Genomic DNA, 25,102 nt, shown 5'->3' with positions numbered 1-25,102 from the left:
GTAACGTATCCATACGAAAGGCTCACATTAGGCCTGTAATAAGAGTATGAATTGAAATTATTAAAAATTATTTTTATACGGATTTGAATACTAAATAGTGGATACCGGTGTTCTTTGGTAGTTGAGTTTCAATTAACCACATATCTCAGGAATGGTCGAACTGAGTCTGTGCAAGCCTACACTTCATTTACATTCATCCATATCATCCTCTGAAGTAATATCTGAACGGTAATTCCCGGAGGCTAAACAGGAAAAAGAAAGAAAGTAATGTAAAATCACGAATTACATAAAAAATTATATTCTACCTCTATTGTCGAAGTTAAGTGGATGACGTAATTTTCATATCGCTATTTATGCAAGTAATATGCTAAGACGTGTGAATGATTACATAAAAATCTAATGTATAAATACATAATTATATGTCAGATAAAAGTACCTAAGATTGATTGGCTTAATCATCAACACAAATTATCATGAACACAAACACATAATCATAATTTATAACACAAATGCATAATCATGAACACAAATTCAAAATTGTTTTCAGCTCAACAGTTTTGTCTCATCTAGTTTGGATCCATTATTTACATTTTAAGTTTTACTTATTGAACAGGTTTACGAATTAAAACATAAATAAATTGATTTTAATGAAATAAAGAATGAAGTTATTTTAAATAGTCAAAGTTATTTTTTTTTTGAAACTTTTGTAGTACCTGTCATTTATTTGCACAAAATATTTACCAGGCAGCCGTTCCTTTTTGTCGATAAATACTATTATATAAAATTTAAGCCTACAGACTGGCTGCATTACTTAATAATAAAAATGTGTGCAAATATATGTCCTAAACGTTAGTCTTTAAGGATTTTTTTTTAAATATTTTTCTCCCTAATTGGAGCACTTAAGTAGTTCCATGTTCATTAAGTCATCGAAGAACGAGCTACGGAGTTAGATTGCTGCTGTCTATTCCATTCCCACATCAGTTTCATATTTTTCGATCTGGGACCCTCATTTTTTCTGTTGTGATTATGTTCGGTTGTTTTCTTTTATTGAAGTTGTTGTATTACATTTTTTCTTTTACGACCTTCTTTTCTTTTCGTTTTTGATAATTTCTTAGTTTTGATAGTTTCTTAGTTTTAGTTAAGTTATTCATATGGGACTTTAGTTCCTGGGTCCATTTATTTTGAGTCTTGTTCTGGAGTTGATAGTTTAGGAGCTGTTTAATGAGCATTGTGTCAGGTAGTTTGTAGAGGTTCACTAGAAAGACAGCGAGAGATGCCGTGCGAAAAAAGCGACTCTTCTTTTTAGCATTGTGTCTATTATCGACTCGTTTTCCTTGTAGACTACAAGATTACATTTTATTATTACTTTTTTTTAAAATTGAAAACCAATTTCTTGAATTTTTTTAGTTTTTAATGCAGTGTTTAATCAAATTCACTATAAAAAATTGTTATTTATATTGTATACTCGTAGAAATTTCAAAATGATAATTAAAATGTTTTTACTTTAGAAATCAGTTGAATGTACTTTTGCGTTCTTAGTGTTGTTTATATATATATATATATATATATATATATATATATATGTGTGTGTGTGTGTGTGTGTGTGTGTGTGTGTGTGTGTGTGTGTGTGTGTGTGTGTGTGTGTGTGTGTGTGTGTGTGATAGCTGCATCACGAAGACTATCTCCCAATAAAAACATACGTCTAAGACATCTATTTGATTCCGCATGACTTATTGTCAAAATTTTCAATTAACCATTTCCCAAGCTGCTTTCAAACGAAGTTTCAAAAACATTTTTAAATAAAATGTACAATTTTCTTGTGGAAGGACGATTAAGCAATTTTTGTGACTACATGGGGTCTTTTATTGTCTGAGTTTTCTGTACGGGTAGGAATCTGTCAGAAACCTATTCGTTTGTTATATTTGATAAGAAATAAAAATAGATGCGTAAATGCCTCTAATTATTGGCTGTAAATTGATACATTAAATAGCACTAACTGAACCACAACGCACCAAAATTTAGCGTAATTCTCCGCAACTTGAGGAAGAACCATGAATATAGCAAACAGTTTTATAGTAAATACGAGTATATTACATCGGTGAGGCAGACCGAACATGTAAATTCTGTGACCGATGATCCCAATGAAATTTCTAACAGAATTATTTGGTTTTCACCCGTTATTGTAAATTATTCATTTGCGTAAACTGGAGAATTTTAAAAGCTTTTGTTTTAGGTCAGGTATTTAGTATAATTTTTATTATATTTAAATAGTGGACAAAACAGTAAAGTGATTAGGGAAAAATATAATGATATATAGGAAAAATAATAGATATTTCGCGACCAGGCATAAAAAATGTACTTCGAGCTTAAACATGCATATTGAAATTGTTAAAGTACAGACGCTCTGTGAGACGTTAATTAAGTCTACGGCTGTAAACGATATTGATAACGTCGAGATTACGTCATTATAAACACATTCATAATTACCTGATCTCAACGTTCCTAGAGAGAAAACTCACCACTTTAATCTAACACGCTAGTAAGCGTATTGCAAGATAGTAATCGGCCATCAAATGATCACAGAATACACCGGTAACAAGTCAAATAAGTTGTTTTGGACGGGATCCAACATCGTAACAACCGTGTTTGTCTGAGGTAGCAGTAAACCACTGAACCATAATCTAATCAAGATTTTACCAACACTCTGTAAAATTTAAGAGTACAAGGTTCGATCTATAAGAACAACAGTTACTAACCATATGTGACCAACTAAATAGTTATAAAGATCACTCTTTAATGTTTAACTATCGTTCGTTAAGATATAAATTTTAACTTATATTATTTTGTATGATGATGAAATTTCTTGTTGATTTAAAAAAAAACCGATTGGTAACAAAGGTTCATAAACGATAAAAACAGATACATATATATGTATATATTTAATAACCAAAAATTTGAGTCAAGGAGTTTTTTAAGAAATTTTTAAATAATTTTTAAAGCAAACGCTCAGAGGTTGTCGGTAAATAATTATCTATTTAGTCTGTAGATCAAGTTAGTAGTAAGTAGATACAATAATTCAGATATAAAAAAGAACTACCTCAGATTTTTCTTGGAAGTGTTAAGGAAAACTATGGTAAAAATGAGATGAGATTAGCATCACAAAAGAAATATATTTCAAACAATTTTAAATTTGTTACAGTGCGTATTAATAAATAAAAATATAAGAAAATAGTAAAGCAAACATATGAAAAACTAAATAAAAAAAATAGTATACAAGAGCAGTGCGTTCTAAGTTAAAAATTATTTTAGAACATACAGTTTATGCAAGGTAAAGGAAAGTACAAACTTCATGCTTTTTTGTAATTAGTATTATTTAAATACTTATCCTGTAATGTTGGCTTTATAAATGAAAATCAATTTATTTATGATCTACCCATAAAATGAATCGATAATTCGATAAAAATGATGTGGAAGTGTAATAACGTTGTTTCTCGTTTGTCATAAAACAGTGTTAAGTATTAATAGAAATACTTCAGTGAAGATATGGTTTAATAAAGGATATGGTTTGACTGAAGATTGAGTAAGACATAAGTTAAGGATTTACTTAAATCTTATAAAAACTTAATGAAATGAATTATGAAAGATTTCTTAATCGGGAATCAAATCCAGTGCATATTTTATTTAAAACATTACTTAAAACTTTTAATTGAATCTTAATTCTTTCTTAGGGAATTTAATTTTGTAATTTATTCACTAAAGATGAGTTATAAAAAAATATTTCAATAAAAATATAAAATATTAGAGAGTATATAACTTTAATTTCTCTATTAACTTTAAAATCTCAATCCTGTTTTTTTTTAATAAGAAATAAATACTGATAACCGTCAGACCCTCAGTTAATTTAACTTACACTTTATAAAAAAAAAAGAATAAATATCGATAAACTTGAAAAGTTCAAAAACAAAAAGTAAGTAAAAAATGAGTATAGTTTACAAAGAAGTTATAGTTTTATTATTGATAAACAGAATTTGCTGCAGCCTTGGGGCCCATAAAAGAGAAATTCCAAATACGATAAGGAGAAAGTTTTGTGTAAATGAAATTCACACTACATACCCCGAAGCTACTGCAATACACAGTGTAACTTTATATTTTATTGTAGTATCAGAAACAGCATATTGACTTCAGATTCTACATTTGGACTAGTAACATTTCACGCTTCCAGTTTTTATCTTTCAGTTACTTTTATGCCGTCGATGGTTGACGTGTTAGTTTATATTTTATATATATATATGTATGTATATTCGTAAGTTTATTACGCTGTTGTGCATAACAATCTAAGTTTGTAACTTAGATTAATGTGACACATAAATACACTGTTGAGGAATAATTTTATATTAATAATTAATAAATACACTTTAATTAGTGTTAAACAATTAGAGTAATAAAATAAATGAACGGTTAAAATCGTAATACTTAAAATAAAAATAACGCGAATTTCAATTTTTATTATAAGGACTTTTAATGCTAGTGTTCAAAACATTATACGAGAATATGAATAGAAACAAACAAAAAAAGCTGACAACTATGTTATAATAATTTCCTAGCATTGATTTACATAGTGGAAAAATAATGATACATGAAAAAAAGTTATCAACAAGTTAAAAAACTTTTAAAAAATAAAAAATATTCGATAATTTTAAATTTTGATCGGCTCCCTCCTCCCCGATATTGTCCCTAAAGATTATTTTTCGTCACTTGTTTATACCTAACAAGACATTTAAAAAAATCGGTTAAAAGATATCCTATAAGTAAAAAGATAGTTTTCCTCATTATCGGGGGGGGGGGGAGGATTTTTGAGCAATTTATTTTTTTTAAATGGTTAGATGCTAGCATATTCTGAGTTAATATAAAGTGGAGTTATGTTTGCAAAAGATTGAGAAAATTGACCCCAAAAAATTACTACAACCTCCTCTGATTTACTTCACCGCCGGGAGATATTTACCCCGAATATTTTCCCAACAATTTGCCCTACGTACATAATTCTCTGTGCCAAATTTCATCAAAATAGGTTCATCCAATCAAACGTTATTAACCTTCAAACACGTAAACACATACATATGTACGAATGAACATTACCTCTCACTTTTTTCTGTTTTTTTGGAACCCTAGATCATGAAACGTCGAGAAATGCAAAAACTCATACCCCATTTTTTGACTGAACACCATATTTTTCTTCCTGCAATGTATTTCTAGAATTATGATGCCAGGAAAATAAAAATGTTACTTAATAACAAAAAAACAATACTTTGTCTACCTGTACTTGTATAAAAAAGGAAAAAGTAATGAACTAAAAAAAAAAAAAAAATGGATATAAAACTGATTATGTGTAGCCTTTGTAGAATCAAAAAGGTTAATTTAAATATCAGTTCTGTTTATTCAACAATTGAGCACAATAATAATTTCGCACACATCAGTTGTAATCATGCCCAGATGTTACAGATATTTGTCCTTGAAATATTATTATTCAAGTATGTAGAATAAGGTGTTATCTAAAAAATATAATAATAATAATAATAATATATATATATATATATAGATAGATAGATAGAGAGAGAGAGAGAGAGAGAGAGAGAGAGAGAGAGAGAGAGAGAGTGAGAGCTCATAAACTGTGACAATACTAACAGGATCAAGTACTCGTTAAAACAATATACGTAACATTATACGTTAGTTAACATACTGAACAAAATACAATTCTCCATGTAATAATAATAATTTTCTCGTCGTTAAAAATAATTTATGGTTTTAAAGGGAATATAATCAAAGCTAAAAATTATCTTTTAAAGATAAAAAATATTTCTATCTTCATAAAATTATCTTTATGAACAAACTTTACAAAACTGTATCTTTATCTTAACAAACTTTTACAAAATTATAATCTTAAATAAAAATATACAATACATAAAATTTATTTTAATTAATAAACTTCTCCACTGTGTAGCAAACAGATAACAAAGAAGAGTTGTTTTAAATAATTTCTAAAAAAAATATAAAAAAAATAACATTTGTTCTGCATTTAAAAAAATTTTTTTGATAGTTAAAATGTAAATATTAAAAATTTAAATGTAACATAAATAAATAAAATCCTGTAAATAGAAAAAAAAAACTGAAAAAAAACTGTATAATTCCGCTAACGAACTCTGGGGTAAGCCTACTAGACAATTAAACTGAACGGAATTATCAGTGAGCTAAAATACGGTTAGTTTACATCACCCAAACTCTCCTCCTGGACCAAAAAAAAAAAAATTTTCCTCCTGGACTAGTCTACATTTATGTTATTTATTCAACACCTACTTATATGATAAATAGGCATATAGAGAGACAATCTAATGCTTCTTTACATTCAACCAAAAGAACAGCAAAAATGGTAATTTTAGAATAAAGATGTTTTCACTTCCATTTCATTTTTTTTCTATTACAATATATGTATGTATAATGTTTGTTGTATATACATTTAGCTGCTTAGAAAAAAAAAATTTTTTTTACCGTAAAAAGAATTCTACGAATAATTTTAATATTACTGTCAAAAAGAAAACTATTTATAACAGATGATATATTTTTAAAAATCTGAAATTATTTAATAAATGCCTTTAATAAAAAGCCAGTGATAAATTCAAGAAGTTTTAAGGCAATATAGGCAATATAAGGTTTATATATAAATAAACAGGGTATATCACGAAGTTCTCCCGGGACTTACATAACCTATTCTATTCGTGGAAATAATAGAAAAAAATTCATATCAACATATGTCTGAAAATGCTTCGTTTGCGAGTTACGGCTAGTGAAAGATTTTTTCGGATTTCAACTAAGCCGGTGAACTGAGGTCAAACTGAAATTTTTAAGATGTTAATTAAGAGACAAAATTAGTCATTTATTATGGTTTTGACCTGAAAAATTGGATAAAATAGGTTCCAGAACCTTATCTGCAATAGTTTCTTAAGAAATCTGGAAGTAAAATCCAATAAATTAGGGTAAAAACAGTTTTTTTCTTTTGTTTTTTTTTTTTGTTTGTTTGACGTACAATAACATTGTTAAATTGTTAATAAACACATAAAAATTTCAAATATAACTTGTAGAGAATTTAATTCTGAACAGAATGGTATAAGAAAAGTTGAATAAACAAAGAAAAGTTAGAAAAATACGAATTTTATTTAGAAATAGTACCTAATTATTTGTCGGAAAAGTACTTATTTAATGTAATTAAAAACCAAATACTATTTTGACGATGTAAAATAGTTGTAAAAACAAAATTTACTGTTAAAAATTTGTGTTAAAAAATTTAAAAAGAAACTGAAAATTACACAATTGTAATATAAAAATAAATAAATAAAAATATCACTTCATTATTTAGTCAGCAGCCGTAACTCTCAAACGAAGCATTTCAGGACATAGTTTATATGAACTTTTTCCATTATTTTCACAAGTAGAATAGGTTATGAAAGTTCAGAAAGAACTTCATGATACACTCTGTATATAAAATTTAATTTTTTTTTTCTTGTCAATCACAACTTCATTTCACTAATAATCAAACAGACGTCTTTTTGGTTTGATCACGATAAGCGCGAAAACTACCGAACCAATCATTTCTAAATTTTAACTGTAGCCTTTTTATGATCCCCGAAATGTTTTTTGTTTGTTTGTTTAACCTCCAGTACCACCGTTAGGTATTGCCTCAGAGGATGAGATGAATGATTTGTAGCGTGTGTGAAAATGCCATGCCTGACCGAGATTTGAACCTGGGACTTCCGGATGAAAGGCCGAGACGCTACCACTCCGAAATGTTTACTACAGTTCAAACTTCAGCAATTTCATAAATTAATAAAAATATCGACCGTCATTGTCTACATCGATCGTTGTCTATATCAATATCGATTATTTCAGACATTTATTATAGACTTAGTGGAATATATTGTTTTTAATTACTTCTGATTACAAACTAACTTTATCTGAGTTAGGTTATGAGGTTTGTTCAGCTTGGAATTTTCCTATAAACGTCTCATTTAAAAATTGTTTTTAAATATTAAATTTTATTATTGAAGAAAATAAACATAAATTATTCATGACAATTCAAGAATAGATCAAATTATAAAAATAATTAAATATTTTACTTCTGTTTATTTCCTTTTGAAACTTGCAAGTAATTCTTAATTATATATGAAATATATATAATTGTATACTAGGTTCCCCAAGGAAATAATACACTATCGACGAAAGGCAAAAGAAGTGTGGGACAGCCAAGAAAGCGCTGATAACCCTTTGAAACCGCCGGAATAGGTGAATCGCCTATCCCGTAATGGAATAAAGTTAATTCTGTGAACGGAAATATCTAACGAACAGGATTAACGACACGTAGAAGACGAATTTAAAAAATAAATCAGTTGACGAAATTGTTGTCGTAGGAAGAAAAGATATAAATGAAATTGTTCACGAACGAAACAGTAAAACTAAATACAAATATCAATATTAGAAATTATTCGTTTAAAATTTGAACACCTGAAATCAGTAGGCAAATTAGTAATTTTTCCATCTTTAAAGTTGCTGTAGTTGGATCAGCTCTGAAAGACGCTAATGGGAAATCAATAATCTTTAAAAAATTCATATTTTAATATTAATTTTTCAAAAAAGTAAACGAACTTCAATAAATACAAAAGAATAATAAATTTCCAGTATCTTTTGCTAAATAAAATCGTTTAAAAATCTAGTTCTGTAATTAAACCACATGACGTTTTCTTTTATTCAGCATTAATAAAAATGGATATTGTTCAATATTCATTTTAAATTGAATATATTTTACATTTTATTATTATATTTTTTTAGATAAATAAATATCATTTATTTAATGTCTGACGTACCAAAAAATTCGGTTGTACTTTTTGATTTTTCAAATCTAAAATGTAGTATCCGGGAATTTTCTGCTCAGCCGGACAATTGTGAATTTAAACATTTTTATTACCAGGAGTTTGCTATATTTTGCGCTCAATAAAAATTATTATTATACGTAATTAATTTTGATAATTAGTATTAATTCTTATGCATAATTAATTAATCTGCAATTGAGGGAGTTATAATTGAATAACTTTGCTTAAAAACAACATAAAGGTACTGTAAGCATGGGGAAGAAAAAAATTGCGTGCTTGCTTAGAAAATCGGTGAATAGAATGTTTATAAGGAAAGTAAATTTATAAACAATAGAAATAGAAAAAGTAACTGCTACCGCCCTGAGGTAGATAATCCCCACGTCCGGAACACAACATCTATGTTCCACGTCCAGGGCGGCAACAGCTGTACCTTTGTACATCACATATAGCTGGCTAACGGGGTTCCGAGCAAATTCCTCGGTTATGCTTTGTTAAGTTTGACCTGGTTCCAACTTCAGGTCACTAAACGGACTGGATTTTTGGCTACCTGCAGGAAATGGAATAACAAACGATTTTGGAAATGGATTCATACCACTCTTAGAGCTGGCGATGTGGCGGCCAGGGTCAATGTTATTGCAGGTGTAACGGAGACCCTTCCGTTGTCCACATGCCCCCTGCGATGGCAAGCATGTAGCAATGGTGCCCATGTATGTCGGTGCATGGGAGCTCTGAAAGCTTCGGTGAGTAGGAGCCTGGAGTCAGTGCAGATACTGCGCATCCGCTCTCTGCCAGGACATATGCCGGTTCCACCGGAGTACCGGATCGGACCTCCAAGGTTAGTAGCCCTGGAGTGGGGTGTACCCCGGCGGATAGCCTTGCTACAGAAGGGATCCACTGTTCATGAATATTGAACAATCAAACGTGGCAGAGGGTGCACGTAAACACCCTCGTTTAGAAACTTTAGAAACCCCGTTTAGAAACACCCTCGTTTAGAAACCGCCGATTCGCCACAAGCGAAGAGGAAAAAAGTAAGGAGAGTGATAACATTAGAAAAGATGCTGATAAAATCAGTAAAGATTTAAGAAAAGCTTTGTTTGGAAATAATGTTCCCAAACCAAGATTTTTGGTCATTACAAAAGAGAATGGTAACTTCCAAAAGGTAAGTCCATTCTTAATTGCTAGAGAGATTACAAATTGTGCTGGTGGTCCTGTCAAGGAAATCCGTAAGACGTTTAACGGATTACATGTCGAAACTATAAACGACATGCAAAGCCAGAAAGTCCAGGCGTTGAAGAAGATCGGTGAATTTGCGGTTACTGTCCAACCGCATAGTACACTTAATTCATCTAGAGGAGTTGTTGTTTGCCGTGATCTTCTTAACTGTACTGAAGAAGAAATAGTGCAGGAAATGTCTAGTCAGGGAGTGACACATTGTCGCAGACTTTCTATGAGACGAAATGGTGAGATTCTTCCTTCGGCCTCTCATGTTTTGACATTCAATAGGCCAAATCTTCCTGAAAAGGTACGAGCTGGCATCCATCGTCTTGATGTACTGGCATTTATTCCGCAGCCGATAAGATGTTTTAGGTGTCAACGTTTCGGACACACTGCAGCTAGATGTGAAGCGCAGGAAATTTGTATATGCGGAATGAAGATACATGAGGGTGATCCATGTAAAGACCCTCCAGTCTGCATTAATTGTAAAGGGAATCATAACTGTTGATCCAGGAACTGCCCAGTATACAAATCAGAAACAGCCATTCAGGAGGTTAAAACGCTTCAAAAAGTCAGCTACCCTGAAGCGAAGAAGATTGTAAACCTACGTACACCTAGACCATCGACTACATACGCAGAAGCAGCTGCTGCTCCCCCCACACTTAAAATCAACGTGGAGCAGTTGCTTAATACGATGGCACCAAGTCTCGCGACAATGATAGAAAGAATCATTGATTCCAAGATCGAGTCGACTCATCAGATACAACAAAGTAAACATGAGAAGGCTCATTCCCGGACTGACGTCGCCGACAGAAGACCCGTACCAGCGCAGTTTAAAAAACCGGCAAAATCTTCGATTATAACTCCAGCAATAGACGTAATGAAGAAAAATCTTGATTTATCCGACAAAGATCTAAAGATCACCCCGACGACGAGTCATATAGCTAAGGATACTGTGACAAGAGTACAAAAAAAATCTGCGTCAACCAAAATGGAGGTGAAAGTAACTATCGAAAAAGCACCAGACACAGACGATATTAAAACTGTACCTACAGAGGCCCCAAAAGCTCAGAGAACAACTGTGGCGAGAGCATCTGTATCAGCCGGCCCAAGCACAGCCTTAGACATTGAATCAAGTTCATCAGCTGCCGATCATCGGTTGCAAGTTTAGACTCAATTGCAACGATGCTCACAGCATCTTTGAAGCTTTCATCACCTGATGTAAGCCGGCGAACGTCATTGGCGTCAGAAAGAGAAGACGATGCCATGTCCGAAGCCTCAGACACTCTGTCGTCGGAAGTTGAGGCCGTTCGCAGAATGGAAAAACGTAAGAAAGGATGGCCGAAAGGAAAGCCTAGGCGGTAATTTGTTGGATTTTAAATTAGAAGATTGAAATTTTGAACACTTATTTTCTTCATGGAAATATGATTTAAAGAACCTTTTTTTTTACTTTTTTTTTGAAGTGGTATGGGGCTAATGACCAAAGTAGTCGATGCCCCTAAAAACCTCAAAAAAAAAAAAAAAGTAACTGCTACCTAATTTCCTGAGAAATGTTACTATTGTTACTAAAATCGAAAGTCCTTAATAGGAAAACTGACCGATACCATAAGGAATAAGTCAAATTTTATGTAAAAGATACGGAGTGAGTGTATAGTGTAGCGTAGAGATAAGTTTGTCCTAATTTTACAGCTGTAAATAAATCATAATACACTGTTTTTCATTATTTTACTTTGTGATAAGACTTAAATAAATAAGAAAATATATTCAGTCATACGAGTTATAATAGTTTTCAATTTAATCAGAAGGGAAAGAATTAATTAACACGTAAAATTTTGAAAATTAGCAAATAGTTGATAACTTTAAAAAAGAAAAAAAATATATATACATGTTCTACTGGTGAAAATAAAGAATAAAGTTCATATAAATGTAGGTTCGGAAATGCTTCGTTGGCATGTATCGACTGGCGAAAGATTTCGTCCTGATTTCTGCGCTTTCCGTAAAATAAGTCCCAGAACCGTATTTTTTGAGAAATCTGGATTAAAATATCCCAGGATTTGAAGTCGAAAAACACTATTTTATGTTTGACATAAAATAGTTTTGTTAAATGGGTAATAAACATATAAAACTTTTAAAACATGACTTAAAAAAATAAATATAAAGAGCCTGCCTTTCTAATATTAAAAACCATAGCAATGAATTGTTCATTAGTAATTTTAGGAAGAACGCTTATATACGAGTAGATAACAAACTGTCAAAGATATGAAAAATTGAGCCATCATAAAAAAAGTGACATTTTGACACAACTGTCAATAAAGTAATTTAACAAATTATAGGATTCAAGATAAAAAATTTGTAAATATTTTTATAAAACTTCTGTGGTTAATGTGATAAGAGAAATCTTTTAATTGTTTTGCTATTAACATGTTAAAGCTCTTTCTTGCACCTGGAATCAATTATTAATGAGTTCAGATAAGTCACCTATTATTTTAATTTCGTGGTTTTTTTTTCACAACTTGAAACTACGTATTTTTATCCAAACGTGTTAAAATATTAAGGAATTTTTATAGATTAATATTTCGTTAATTAGAAGTTAGACTTGAAAAGGACTGTTATACTGTTTTTAAATCTTAAGTTTGGAAATAATTCTTTAAAAATATCCATCACTTAAAACCGTTTTAAAAGTAACATTTTAAAAGTAGTTTTAAAAAGTTACTGATAAATAAGGAGGGAAATCTTAAAGGGCTTGGTTAAGGTGGAATTTAAGTCCCAAACTGATTCACATGGTAAAGACAGTAGTTATTGAAAATAACTACTGTTAAATATTAAAATATTATTTTATAATAACTTAAATGCGTATAACATTTAATTCCATTTATAAACTAATAATTAAATTGAAATTATATATAATATATATATATATATATATATAATTCATAAATTATCATATTCTTTCAATCATAGATGAATAACTTCATTAAGTAACAATATTATACCGGGTGATCATTTATTATTATTACTCATTATTATTATTATCATTTATTATTATTACATTTATTATTCAAAAGATATCAGTCCCATCGTATTTCTGTTTGGAGGCATTTATACCATTTTCGGGGGAACCCTTTTTAAAATTATTTTCAAAGGGGTGGAAGCCACCCCCTCACCTACATCTACCCCAACTCAAAAATCTTAGGAGAGACCTAAAACACACCCATAATTTTAACAAGAATGGACGATTTCATATCTAATGCTTTGGGTAAGTAATACTGTATTCCAACATAACATAAAAAAAAAACATGTTTTTAATAATAACTTCAACACTAGTGAACGAATTGTTGTTTTATCTGTAACAAATTACTTGTCATTCAAAGAACCATCCAATGAATTTTCATAAGCTACATCGTCTAATATTAAAAAAATAAGTTTTCAACCCTTGAAATTTAGAAAACATTTAAGTGCGAAATTTTGTGTTGGTAATTTAAAAAATAATTTTCACAGTTTTAATTCACAGATTATGATTAAGTGGTTTAAGAAGTAATATCGCATAATTTTATAGTTATTTCTGTTGGACTGAAATTTAAACAAAGAACTACCCCAAATGGTTTTTCGGACCTACCGAGCAAAGGGGTGGGCAGATTTTAATTTACGTTTCACCAAAATTTATTATTTTTTTCGGGTTGTCGATTAATGTAATTAAATGTTACCATTGTAAGATTTTTGAGTTGGGGTAGGAGTTCGGAGAAGGTGGGTTTGAAAATAGTTTTAAAATGGTTTCCCCGAAAATTGTATAAATGACTCCAAGCATAAATACGATGGGACTGATATCTGTTGAATAATAAAGGTAGTAACTTTTCAAATGATCACCCAGTATACGGAGAAATTAATTAATCATATGGATTAGTGCTGTTATCTTTTGAGTAAAAATATACTTTACTAAAACTGGAGCTACGACTTTTGTAAATATTTATTATTTAAAGATGTAATGTTATCATTATATTTATTTCGATACTTAAAGAATACGCGCTTAGGCGATTGATAAAATTTCAGCGTGTTTCGTTCACGGATAAAGCTACAATAGTATAAATATAAAATTTTGCGGGGCCTGGCGCTGCTCCTTCCCTGTAGTTAGAGGTGATGGCATCTTCCAAGGCCGTGTTTATGCTTAAGTGTGGATCTGGCCCTGGGAGGCAGGGGAAAAGGAAGGTAAAAAATAAAAATAAAACAAAGTGTTCATTAACAGATCATAATGTGAGGTTGTAGTTACACTGATTAGTTCCAATAGAACATTTTTCAGTAAATGTAGTAAAATTAATAAACAAATTAATAATAAAAGTATGAAGATTATCTACAAAAATAATTACTTGATTCTTTTAATTGGTGAAGGAAAAATAAACAAATATGGTGAAAAACAATAATCAATCGATAAAAACGAGAGTGGATGTGAAATAGACTGGAAATAATTCAATTATTTAAAAAATTTAGTTCTCATAAGGAATTTTGATTTTTTATTTAAATAAAACACACAAGTTTTATTTTAAATGAAGTTAGATTCATTCTGAATATGACGGAGAATAACGATTTAAAAGCTTATTCCAGATGAGGAAAGAGATCTTTAAAATAAAATCTGATTTAGAAAACGACAAGGTGAAACAAACATCCTTGATTTCTAATAACTATTTCAAAAAAATAATGTATATGTATATATATATATTTCCTTACCTGCCTAATAAAACGAAACGCCCAGTAAGATTTTTTCTTCCTATAGCAGCCAATAAACCTCTGACGGTCATCCCTTCGCAGAAACATACTACAACTCTAGCGTTTACATCTTTACTAAGCTTTATTATTATCTTGTCAAATTCTTCATCATCCGCGTTACTTAATACAGTATCTTCTTTAGCTATACATACATTTGCTGTTTCAGCTAAAGATCTAAATGCTTGCATACCGCTCTGGCCGTAATTCTCTGTAACAAAAAACAAAAAACCATATTGCAGCTAAGAGAAAAATTAATATTTACAAAATAAAGAAGGTATTTTAATAAGTAATAATAGGTTACACTTAAATTTCAGGCAGAAAAGTTAATTAAATTTCCTTTTTTATGATACTGAAATCGAACATTTTTTTAAAATTAATTAGCTAGAAAAATAAAAAGTAGTTTTCTTAGGAACTCAACTGGAACCTTCCATAATAGAGGTTCAAGGAGTAGTTACCCTCTTTTTACGGAAGGATTGGCCTCCCTCTCCTAGACGGAAAATGTGTATAAATATTTAGGAATACAATTTATAATTATATATACAGATTGATATTAAACTAAGGAAACGGTATATTTCAGGTGTAATAAAATATATTTCAAAACTGAGAGATTAGTGAAACAAGTACGGATTTACATAGTTACAAAACTATTACTCATTGGTATGTTTGAATTTTTTTTAATTTCGTATTACCTTCAAAATTGCATCCAATTAAAAACTTTAAGCAGTTAATGATGGAATTATGGCCCAAACCCAAATAATAACAGCCTTCACAATAATAAATAACACTATATGTATAAACAATAAATCTGTTACCAACAATTTTTTTAATGTAAATCAAAATAAAAATTTTAATTTTAATTATAATCATATATATATAACACTAAATGCACGGATACAAACTCGTAGTTTCAAATAATCCCTGATGATGGAGAAACGACTCTGAAAGCGCTTGGATAATATATTAAAAAAATTGTTGGTAAGTGGTAAGTATATTGTTTATACAAATTATATCAATACCAACGGTGCCAAATGTTAAGAAAATTAAATTTAATATTAATAATTTACGATAACTAATAATTTTCAATATTACAGATTAAATGGCTAGGTCAGCCGATACTAATGAAAATAAAAAACTCCCATTAAACCCTTTTCTAAAGTAATGTAGAGCTTAAAAAGAAAAATATATAAATACATTTTTTGGGGAGCGGGTAAATATTAAATAAAAGTTTTTGGTAACTAGTGATCTTGATAAAAAAAAGTCAACTATTGTAAGAAAGTTTTTTTGCTAAAGTGCCCCAGTAAAGATTAGAAATTTTATTTCGGCCATGACAACCCATCTCTTTTTTAAAATTCTAAGTTTTTGAGGTAACAAATGGTCGGAGTCCATTTGTTGCCGCACTCTTGGCAGCTTCATCGTCCCGTTAGTTCTCGATGATACCGCAACGGCCCAGCATCCGTACGAATACCACTGTCTTGTTTACTCTTGAAAGGGTGTCATTAGATTATTTGAATTAACTATTTGTGCTAAAACTATCTGCAGCTCAAGCTTCCTAATACACTGATAGAGTTGGTTATTATAGGGAAGCAGTCGTCACTAGATCATCAATAACTCTCAAAGCAGACTAAATTGCGTAGGCCTAGCAAAACCCACGCAGGAATAGTCACTAAGCTTATATATTATCTCGTTGTCAGAAAATATACTTGAACAGCCCACCCGTCGGCCGAGATTGAGCTATCTGTGTAGATATGTGTTTCTGTATAGATGTGAACGGTTGTATTGCATAGTCATCTCGTTTTTCCCTAGCAGATCGGTAATGCGGGTTCCATTTACGTCTTCCAGACGGTAAATATTCAATCTTCAGCGCAGCCAAGGGGTGGCGCATCCCCATTTCCCTTTTCGAGAATCCTCGAAACAGACAGGCCTAGTTTCTGGAGGCAGTGAAGCAGTCTGAGGTCAAAAGTCTGTGGTAAGGACTTCTTCCCCTCAAATCGTTGAGTGCGAGCGAGCCTGGTGCCTGCCTTGAGCAGTTGGAGAGACAGGAGATGCTCACCACGTATTTGGTACTTTCTCCTGTAATATAACGGGAGTTCATTGGATTCTGTTAATAAATTTTAAATGCCCCTATGAATATTGAAATGTAAATACTGTGCCAGGAATTTAGTAAGTCTTTAATTTTTTTCTCTCAGAGTCGTACAGAATAGACCCGTATTCCAGCTTCGGCAAAACAATGCACAGTTACACAATAATAGAGTTTACGGACATTAATTCTCCTTAGATATTCAGCCTTAGTGCATCTAATGAACATCAAGAAAGTCAGCTTTTCACAAATATCACTCCTAGAAGTTTAATGTCGTCTGTTCCCTTTATCTCATCTTTACCTAAGTAAATATTTTAATTTGACTCTCAACTTATAAATTTTCGAATTTAAAGAAGGATTTGATTAATATTTCTTTAAATTTTTATAGTTTTTAAAGCGATTTTTACTTTTTTTGAGATTATTTTTCAATTATTTCTACTGTTGTGTTAAATTAACAAAAAAAAAAAAAAAAAATACTCTGAGGGTCATACATGCAAAATATCTCGAATTAATAACCTAAAGCTCATTAAACTGAAAAAAAAATTAAATCTTTTTAATAAATTGTCACTGCACAATGATAAACGTACTGAAATTTTATCATAATTTTATGAACCATTTCTTTTTTTTATAAATTTTTATTCAATTTATGTGTTCAATTATGTATAAAAAACGACGAAATTAAGTATTATTTTTATAAGCTTATAACATTTTTTTTTAATTCTAAAAACTAAAGAAAATTTAAAAATAATTATAAAATTATGTTTCAATTTAGTGAAATTAAATATACTCCTGAAGTTCTATTAAAATTATTTCAGTGATTTTTTATTTGAATTACAAATAATTAGAAGAAATATAAACAAAAGCTATGTTAATTAATGGTTGTATTTATACAACAAAAAATAAACCTTAAAGCGAAAAAAACAATAAAAAGAGTTTTATTGCCTTATATAGGCAATTACCTTATAGGTAATTTAATATTAACAAACGATGAACGGGGATATGAAAATGACAGTCAGTCATATGTCAAATACAGTTTCAGAATTAGACGTCATAACGATAAAGTAAAACGTTGATAAAAGGCGAAATTAAATATCTATATTTTTCTCGGTGTATATATATTAAAACAGCAAATATTATTTACGGGAGCTGTCAGTAAATGTAACATTGACATTTCGTTGAGAGTTTTATTTAATATATTTATGAGATTGCAATTCTAATAAGAAGATTTTCTTACACAATACCTACATCGTCATCTTTTTATTTTTAATTTTAAATCTATCCCAATTCCGTGGTAGAATGGAAACATTCTGAGAGGTAGCAGAAATGCCTCTCGTCTAAAGTTCTGGATTAGAATTCCAGTCAGACACGGTATCTTTCATACGTTACAAAACTCATTATTATCCATCACTAACTATTACTGGGAAACAACCTGTGATATTACGTAAATAAATAACGCTGTATAATACTTTAGATAAAACGTTAAAACGTAAAACGACATATATGCATATATTATCTCACTTCTCTTAGATTACTCTAATTTGATTTTATTGTTGAATTATTCGTTAATGAATTTTATGTTGATTCAGATTTGATAATGATAACGTTGATTAATGATTTCTTTTTTACCGAAGAAATTATTAATGATAAGAATAATTAATTTTTTTTTTCCGAAGAAAATGTGGTATATCTTCGATCACACGGTGGGATTGGGAGGTAAAATTAATTTTTTTTTACGTTTTGAGGTATGATCAGTACGAAAATATTTACTTAAAATATAATTTCTTTATATATATGCCTATGTATAAAATTAAAAAAAAACCTCCAAACTACTACATCAATTTCATTAAAATTTAAATGTGCTGTACTAGTGTATCTGAAGTTGTGCATGTAAAAATTTGAAGTTTGGTTGAGTCGTTGTTGAGTTATCCTCAATTTAAAGTCGGCATCAGACAAAATCTCAATTTGAGGTATGTTTTCGGTCGCATAATGGGATTGGGGAATGAAAATAAATCTTCTTTACGTTTTGAGGATGTAGATTACAAAAATATCTTCATGTTAAAATTTTGTGGCTCGAAAATCTCAAAAACAGCATTCATGTATAACGTTTTATAGCTCGAAAAACTACTAGATCAATTTCATTGAAATTTAGATATGTAGTGTATTTGAAACTGTGCATGTGAGAATTTGATGAAGATTGGTTGAGTCGTTCTTGTAATTGAATTACGCTAAATTGTTCCATAATTTTGAAAATTCTGTGGCTTGAAGACATCCAAAACTACTAGATCAATCTCACTGAAGTTTACTTTTATACTGATTTGAATACTAGATCGTGGATACCGGTGTTCTTTGGTGGTTGAGTTTCAATTAACCACACATCTCAGGAATAGTCGAACTGAGACTGTACAAGACTACACTTCATTTACATTCATACATATCATCCTTATTCATCCTATGAAGTAATACCTCACGGTAGTTCCGGAGGCTTAAACAGAAAAAAAGAGAGATATGCTGTAGTAACATTTGAAATGGTACAATTAAATGAAGATTGGTTGATTCGTTTTTTAGTTAGGCTTTATTTAAGGTTGACAGCAAACAGCTACAATTTGAGGTTATGTTGACTATGTAGCGATGTATTTTTTTATATGCGCTTAAGCAGTGAGTCACAGTGGTGAGCGAGTTTAAACTTAACGCTATGTGTAGAGGGTCTACTCGTTGTTTTTAATTGCTTTATCAAATTATGGTTATAATAATTTAATCTTCTTATAAGCAGAAAATATATATTAATATTAAATAAATAAAAAATTTTACTTCTTGCACTTTTCTCATTTATATGTTTTGTATATTTCTTGAGCTAAAAAAAAAAAAAATATATATATAATATAATTATACAAAAAAATATTATTCAAAATAAAATAACGAGAAGTCGATCTTGCACAGTACTGCGCAAGATTTTTAAAAAAAAATATTGTCGTTTAAAAAAATTCAAAGGAAACAGAAGCGATGTTTAAAAATAATATTAATGATTGAGTTTTCAATACATTTCTCTAAATAACAACACTTCAAAATGAATTCATGTTTCACATTTAAAAGAAGTGAACATAAATCTTATTTGGTAGCCTTATCCAAATTTTGGTAATTCTGATAACTTTTTCTTTTATTAAAGCGATAAATATCTTCTTGGTCGTCCAAATTGTAGGCAGTTATCTATCTAATATACTAAAAATACCTGGCGTTCAGTTCGTGACATCTGGTTTGTTTTTTCCTGTAAGTTGTAAATTCATATTATTATGTATACAACAACGAAACCTTGTATGATTCATTCACTAAAAATGAAATAGAATAGTTGAATTAATTTAAATCAGATTGTTCGGAAAGTTTTCTTCTTCAGTCTTTGACGTAAGCCTATAGCCTATTCGGATTAAAAAAATTGTTCCGTCCATGTCAAGCCGGTTGGTGCTGCACTCTGCATCTACTAGCGCTGGCCGGCGAGTTAATCTAATATGACCATTCTACGTTAGAATCCCGCCCAGAGCGGTAGCATTTTTCATTTCGTCCGGATGGACAATTAGTGTTAGTTATACTCTACGTAAGAATCCCGCAAAGTGCGGTCGTGTTTTCATTTCAGTCCAAGGGGACTCATAGTTTCTTGATAATATTCAAGTTCAATTATTATTAAAGTTTCATACATTCTTAAGTTTAATATAACTATTGTAATTCAATTAAAATGTCAAAGATGACAAGAAATTAAATATAACGATCCAAGAAGAACATAGCGTTGCTCATTTCATCATCTACCATCTCATCAAAAATACAGTCCGCACTAGCTCCAAATTCTACCAAAAATATTAAATAGAATCAATACATCATATAGATGGGCCTACATCACATTATCAATCTGTTTATAATGCAAAACTTGATGAGGTATTTTCCTTTCTGACAATTCTTTGGTATTTTTTGCTTCAAGGAATTAAATGATGTTTTAGTTTTTTCGTTAATTGGCATTGCCTGTAGCTTCTCTCTAATTAGATCAATGAGAAATCTTTCCGGTCTCTAACATTTCTTAACTTCTCTCTTCAGGAGCGCATTTCGGTTGCCAATATCTAACCTAGTATCCAGATTTCATTCCCTTACATTAAAGAGAGAAATACCATTTTTTATAGAAACTCACATTATTCCTCAAAATCCTTTGTGTAGTTCTACATAGTGTTTTATACTTTTGTCGTGTTTAAATTACGATATCTGTTTCAGAACAAAACCTTCAATTACAGTCTTACGCGTAATGTAAAATCTTCCTTTAAATGCCAATGTTTTGTTTTGTAACTGATAATCTTTTTTTTCTGAAGTTTGTTCACATACCGTAGATGGGGGATGATGACGTGTAATACTGGTTAGAATATATAGATCAACTGTTTACTTACTTACAAGCTACCACTGCAACGAAAATTTAGCAGACGTATAACAAAGATCATGTCCTTAACCCATTTATTATGTCACATTTCACCTGATCAATCCAAGCTGGAACTATTCAATTATTGCCTTTTTGGTGCTATCAAACCTCATTTATGTAATGCCTGCTGGATTCTTTCGTAAGCTACTACCCATACAGTATGTCACCGTCAGCTACGGGAATGATTTAGATCTGTTTACCAGTCAGGATTTCTAGTTCTTAATCAAAGACCAGCCACTCACTCATATATCCACCAAGGATTAATCAACCTTCCTCAATAAAACTGGGCCACGACGCCAAAACAGATTATTATCAGGCGGAGACCTTATTCTGGGCTCACCTGTGATTACTGATACCACCAAAATCTATCATCGCACTCACCGTGCAAGACGGAGCCATTTCGCAGTTGAGCAACTACCCGCAGGAATCTTATTTTTCCGAGATCACCGCTAGGCAGCGTAGTACATAGGTCAGGACTGTCGACTTATAAAATAGAAGCCACCATCCGCACAAAGACATTGTGAAACGCGACCTTTTACATCAGATACATGAAAAATTAAAAAAAAAAATATTATTGTAAATATTTAAGATCTTTTTAAAAATTAAAATTATTATGTAGTATTCTTGAACCCATTTCTACTTAATAGAATAACATAATTAGAACTAATATTTTCTTTTTTCTCTAATTTCATAATAAATAGCTAAATTTAATTTTATAAATAGATGTGTCCTCTTATATATAATAAAGCCAACCAACGTGGTAATTTTTGCAGTCAGTTTTATTATCACTTTTAACAACCCATTTTTTTTTTAATTTCGTTTTAATAGAAATGTAGCTTATTAATTTAATAATAAATGGCAATTTCTATTTTAGTAAGTATATAAAATAAAATTAAAAATAATATTGCTTTTTAGATAATGAAAATAATTTTTTTTTTTTAAATTGTAGACGATATTGTCCTAAAATAAATAACAATTTTACGTAATACATTTATTTTAGATTTGAGTGTAGACAACAATATTGGTTTCAACTGGACCCAATAAAGTTAAAACTGAGCAAAATGAAACAGCGTTAGCAGATGTAGCACCGGTGGTGGTGGTATGATTATCACCAGATACAAATTTTATAACACAACTTGTGGAAAGGAAAGATGTGGAGTACGGTACAGTACAGTTAGAACATGAGTAAAAGTAACATCTCCCTAGTATAGTACAGCTACGTGCATTATCTGTGCATACACACATGTATATATTATGGTAGTGTTATATCGTATACTGGTATGAGATACATTAAACCTTATCCCCTCACCGCTCCTAACAAAACCATTAAAATACATATAACAAACTGCATGTAATAATCGGAAGCAGGAAAAGTATTTAATATTAATTAACTACCGTTTAGATAATTCTTCAGAGGATGAATGAGGATGATATGTATGAGTGTAAATGAAGTCTTGTACATTCTCAGTTCGACCATTCCTGAGATGTGTGATTAATTGAAACCCAACCACCAAAGAACACCGGTATCCATGATCTAGTATTCAAATCCGTGTAAAAATAACTGGCTTTACTAGGACTTGAACGCTGTATCTCTCTACTTCCAAATCAGCTGATTTGGGAAGACGCGTTAACCACTAGACCAACCCGGTGGGTTACTCAATACCTTAAATTTATAATACTAAACTGTTCATTTATTGAAATACGAGTAGTTTTCGTAAATGATAAACCATTTTTAGTTTCCTGGCATCATAGTTGTAGAGCTAAGCTGCCAAAAACAAAGTATGGTATCTGTCAAAAAATGAGGTATGAAATTTTCTCGACCCAAGGACTCACAAAAAGAGAGTGAGCGGTAATGTTCGTACGTTTATTTACGTGTGCTGGCGTGTTTAAAGCTTAATAACTTTTAACTGGATTAACCGATATTTATGAAATTTTGTAAAAAGACTTGTGTATGTGAGGCAATTTTTTAGTAAAGTTTTGGGGTTTATATCTACAGGGAGATGAAGTAGATCAAAATAAAATTTTTCAAACAAATTCCATTTTATAATTTAATCTCAGTACATACTTTCAACCTCAGTGCATACATATTATCTTACCATTTTTTTTTAAAGATATTGTCCCAAAATTTCCACTTGGAAAAAATCTAAAGAAGCTATCTTTTTATTTATTGTATATTTTTAACCGATTTTGTTTTTTAATGTCTTCCTAGGCATAGCAGTAGTGCAAGCAACCTAAAAAAATACTTTGTAAGCAAAAGTGTGGGTGGGTGAGACGATAAAAGTTTAAAAAATTGATTTTTTTTAATTTTTTCAAAACGTTTTTGAATTATTTAAAATTTTAATATTATAAAAAGGTTAAGTAGTAAAATTTCAATAATAATATTGCTATAAAATTTCATCATAAATAAATTAACAATTAATATAATCCACCTTACCAGCACATTGATGTGTTCTCTAGATCTTTCATCTTACTTGGAAGCTATTATCAGAAGTTAAAATTAATGTATTTAAAGTCAAAAGGTTAAAAAAAATTATAGTTAAAATTTAAAAACAATCATGACTGTCCGAACCTATTAGTATACTGAAGGAATATATTCCTTCAGTATCATCTTCCAAGAATTTTTTTGAACTTTTTTTACGTTTTTACTGTGTTAAATGGAAGAAATTAAATACTAAATCCAGTGAAAAATTTACAACCAATAAAAAGTTGTCTTAGATTACTTTTTTGGGGGAAGGGGTGAGTTATGATGAAATTAATTTCTTAAACATGGTACTGCTGATATATTAAATAAATAAATAAATTAACAGTAATATAATCCATCTTACCAGCACGTTGATTTGTTCTCTAGATCTTTCGGTCCTACTACAAAGGACCAGAGAGTCATGACTGTTTTTTAATTTTAACTATGATATGTTCTCTAGATCTTTCGGTCCTACTATTAAGGACCGGACAGTCATGACTGTTTTTTAAATAAAACTATGATTTTTTTTAACCTTTTGACTTTAAATACATTAATTTTAACTTCTGATGATAGCTTCAAGTAAGCCGAAAGATCTAGAGAACACATCAACGTGCTGGTAAGGTGAATTATATTAAATGTTAATTTATTGATTTGACATATCAGCGGTACCATGTTTGAGAAATTAATTTCATCATAATTTACTCCTCCCCAAAAACAAAAATTCTAAGATAACGTTTTATTAGTTGTAAATTTTTCACAAGAATTTTAATATTTAGTTTCTTTTATTAAACACAGTAAAAACGTAACAAATATTCTTGCAAGGTGATTTTGGAGGTGGAAGAACAGATATGAAATACATTTTTTTTTTTTTCTTTTGCCTAATTCCTTTATTTACAATCAGCTTCTATATTGAAGCTATAAATTACTCGGATAACAGACTATCGATTGAAATAGAATCATCCAATTATTATTAAATAGTGTCTTTAAATATAGTTAAATATCTTCATACCCTTAATCAAATCGGGTACATAAATTATTTAAATTAGATTTTTTTTAATTTAAACATATAATGAGATAATTTTACAACATAACTTCGTAATAAATTATCCCCAACCCCAAAAAAGAAATCTTAGGTAACTTTTTTCATGTATAATTATTTTTTAATAACATATGAATAAATAATCAATGCCATTTAAAGTATTACAAATCTGTTGTCAGCTTTTTTGAAT

At 30.2% G+C, this 25,102-nt stretch overlaps 1 protein-coding gene across 1 annotated transcript in view; it reads right to left on the bottom strand.

Annotated features, from left to right (window-relative positions):
- LOC142328065 (metabotropic glutamate receptor 1-like) overlaps window positions 1–25,102 on the bottom strand; it is a 589,241-nt gene that overhangs the window by 420,702 nt on the left and 143,437 nt on the right. Inside the window, exon 4 of the mRNA XM_075371535.1 lies at window positions 14,850–15,096. Coding sequence (XP_075227650.1) covers window positions 14,850–15,096 — 247 coding nt within the window. The remainder of the gene's footprint in view (window positions 1–14,849; window positions 15,097–25,102) is intronic.

This window comes from Lycorma delicatula, chromosome 7, assembly GCF_047948215.1.
Source record: "Lycorma delicatula isolate Av1 chromosome 7, ASM4794821v1, whole genome shotgun sequence".
NCBI classification, from domain to species: Eukaryota; Metazoa; Arthropoda; class Insecta; order Hemiptera; family Fulgoridae; genus Lycorma; species Lycorma delicatula.
Note: the sequence above shows the minus strand (reverse complement) of the source record. Positions and strands in the feature narration are given on the sequence as shown.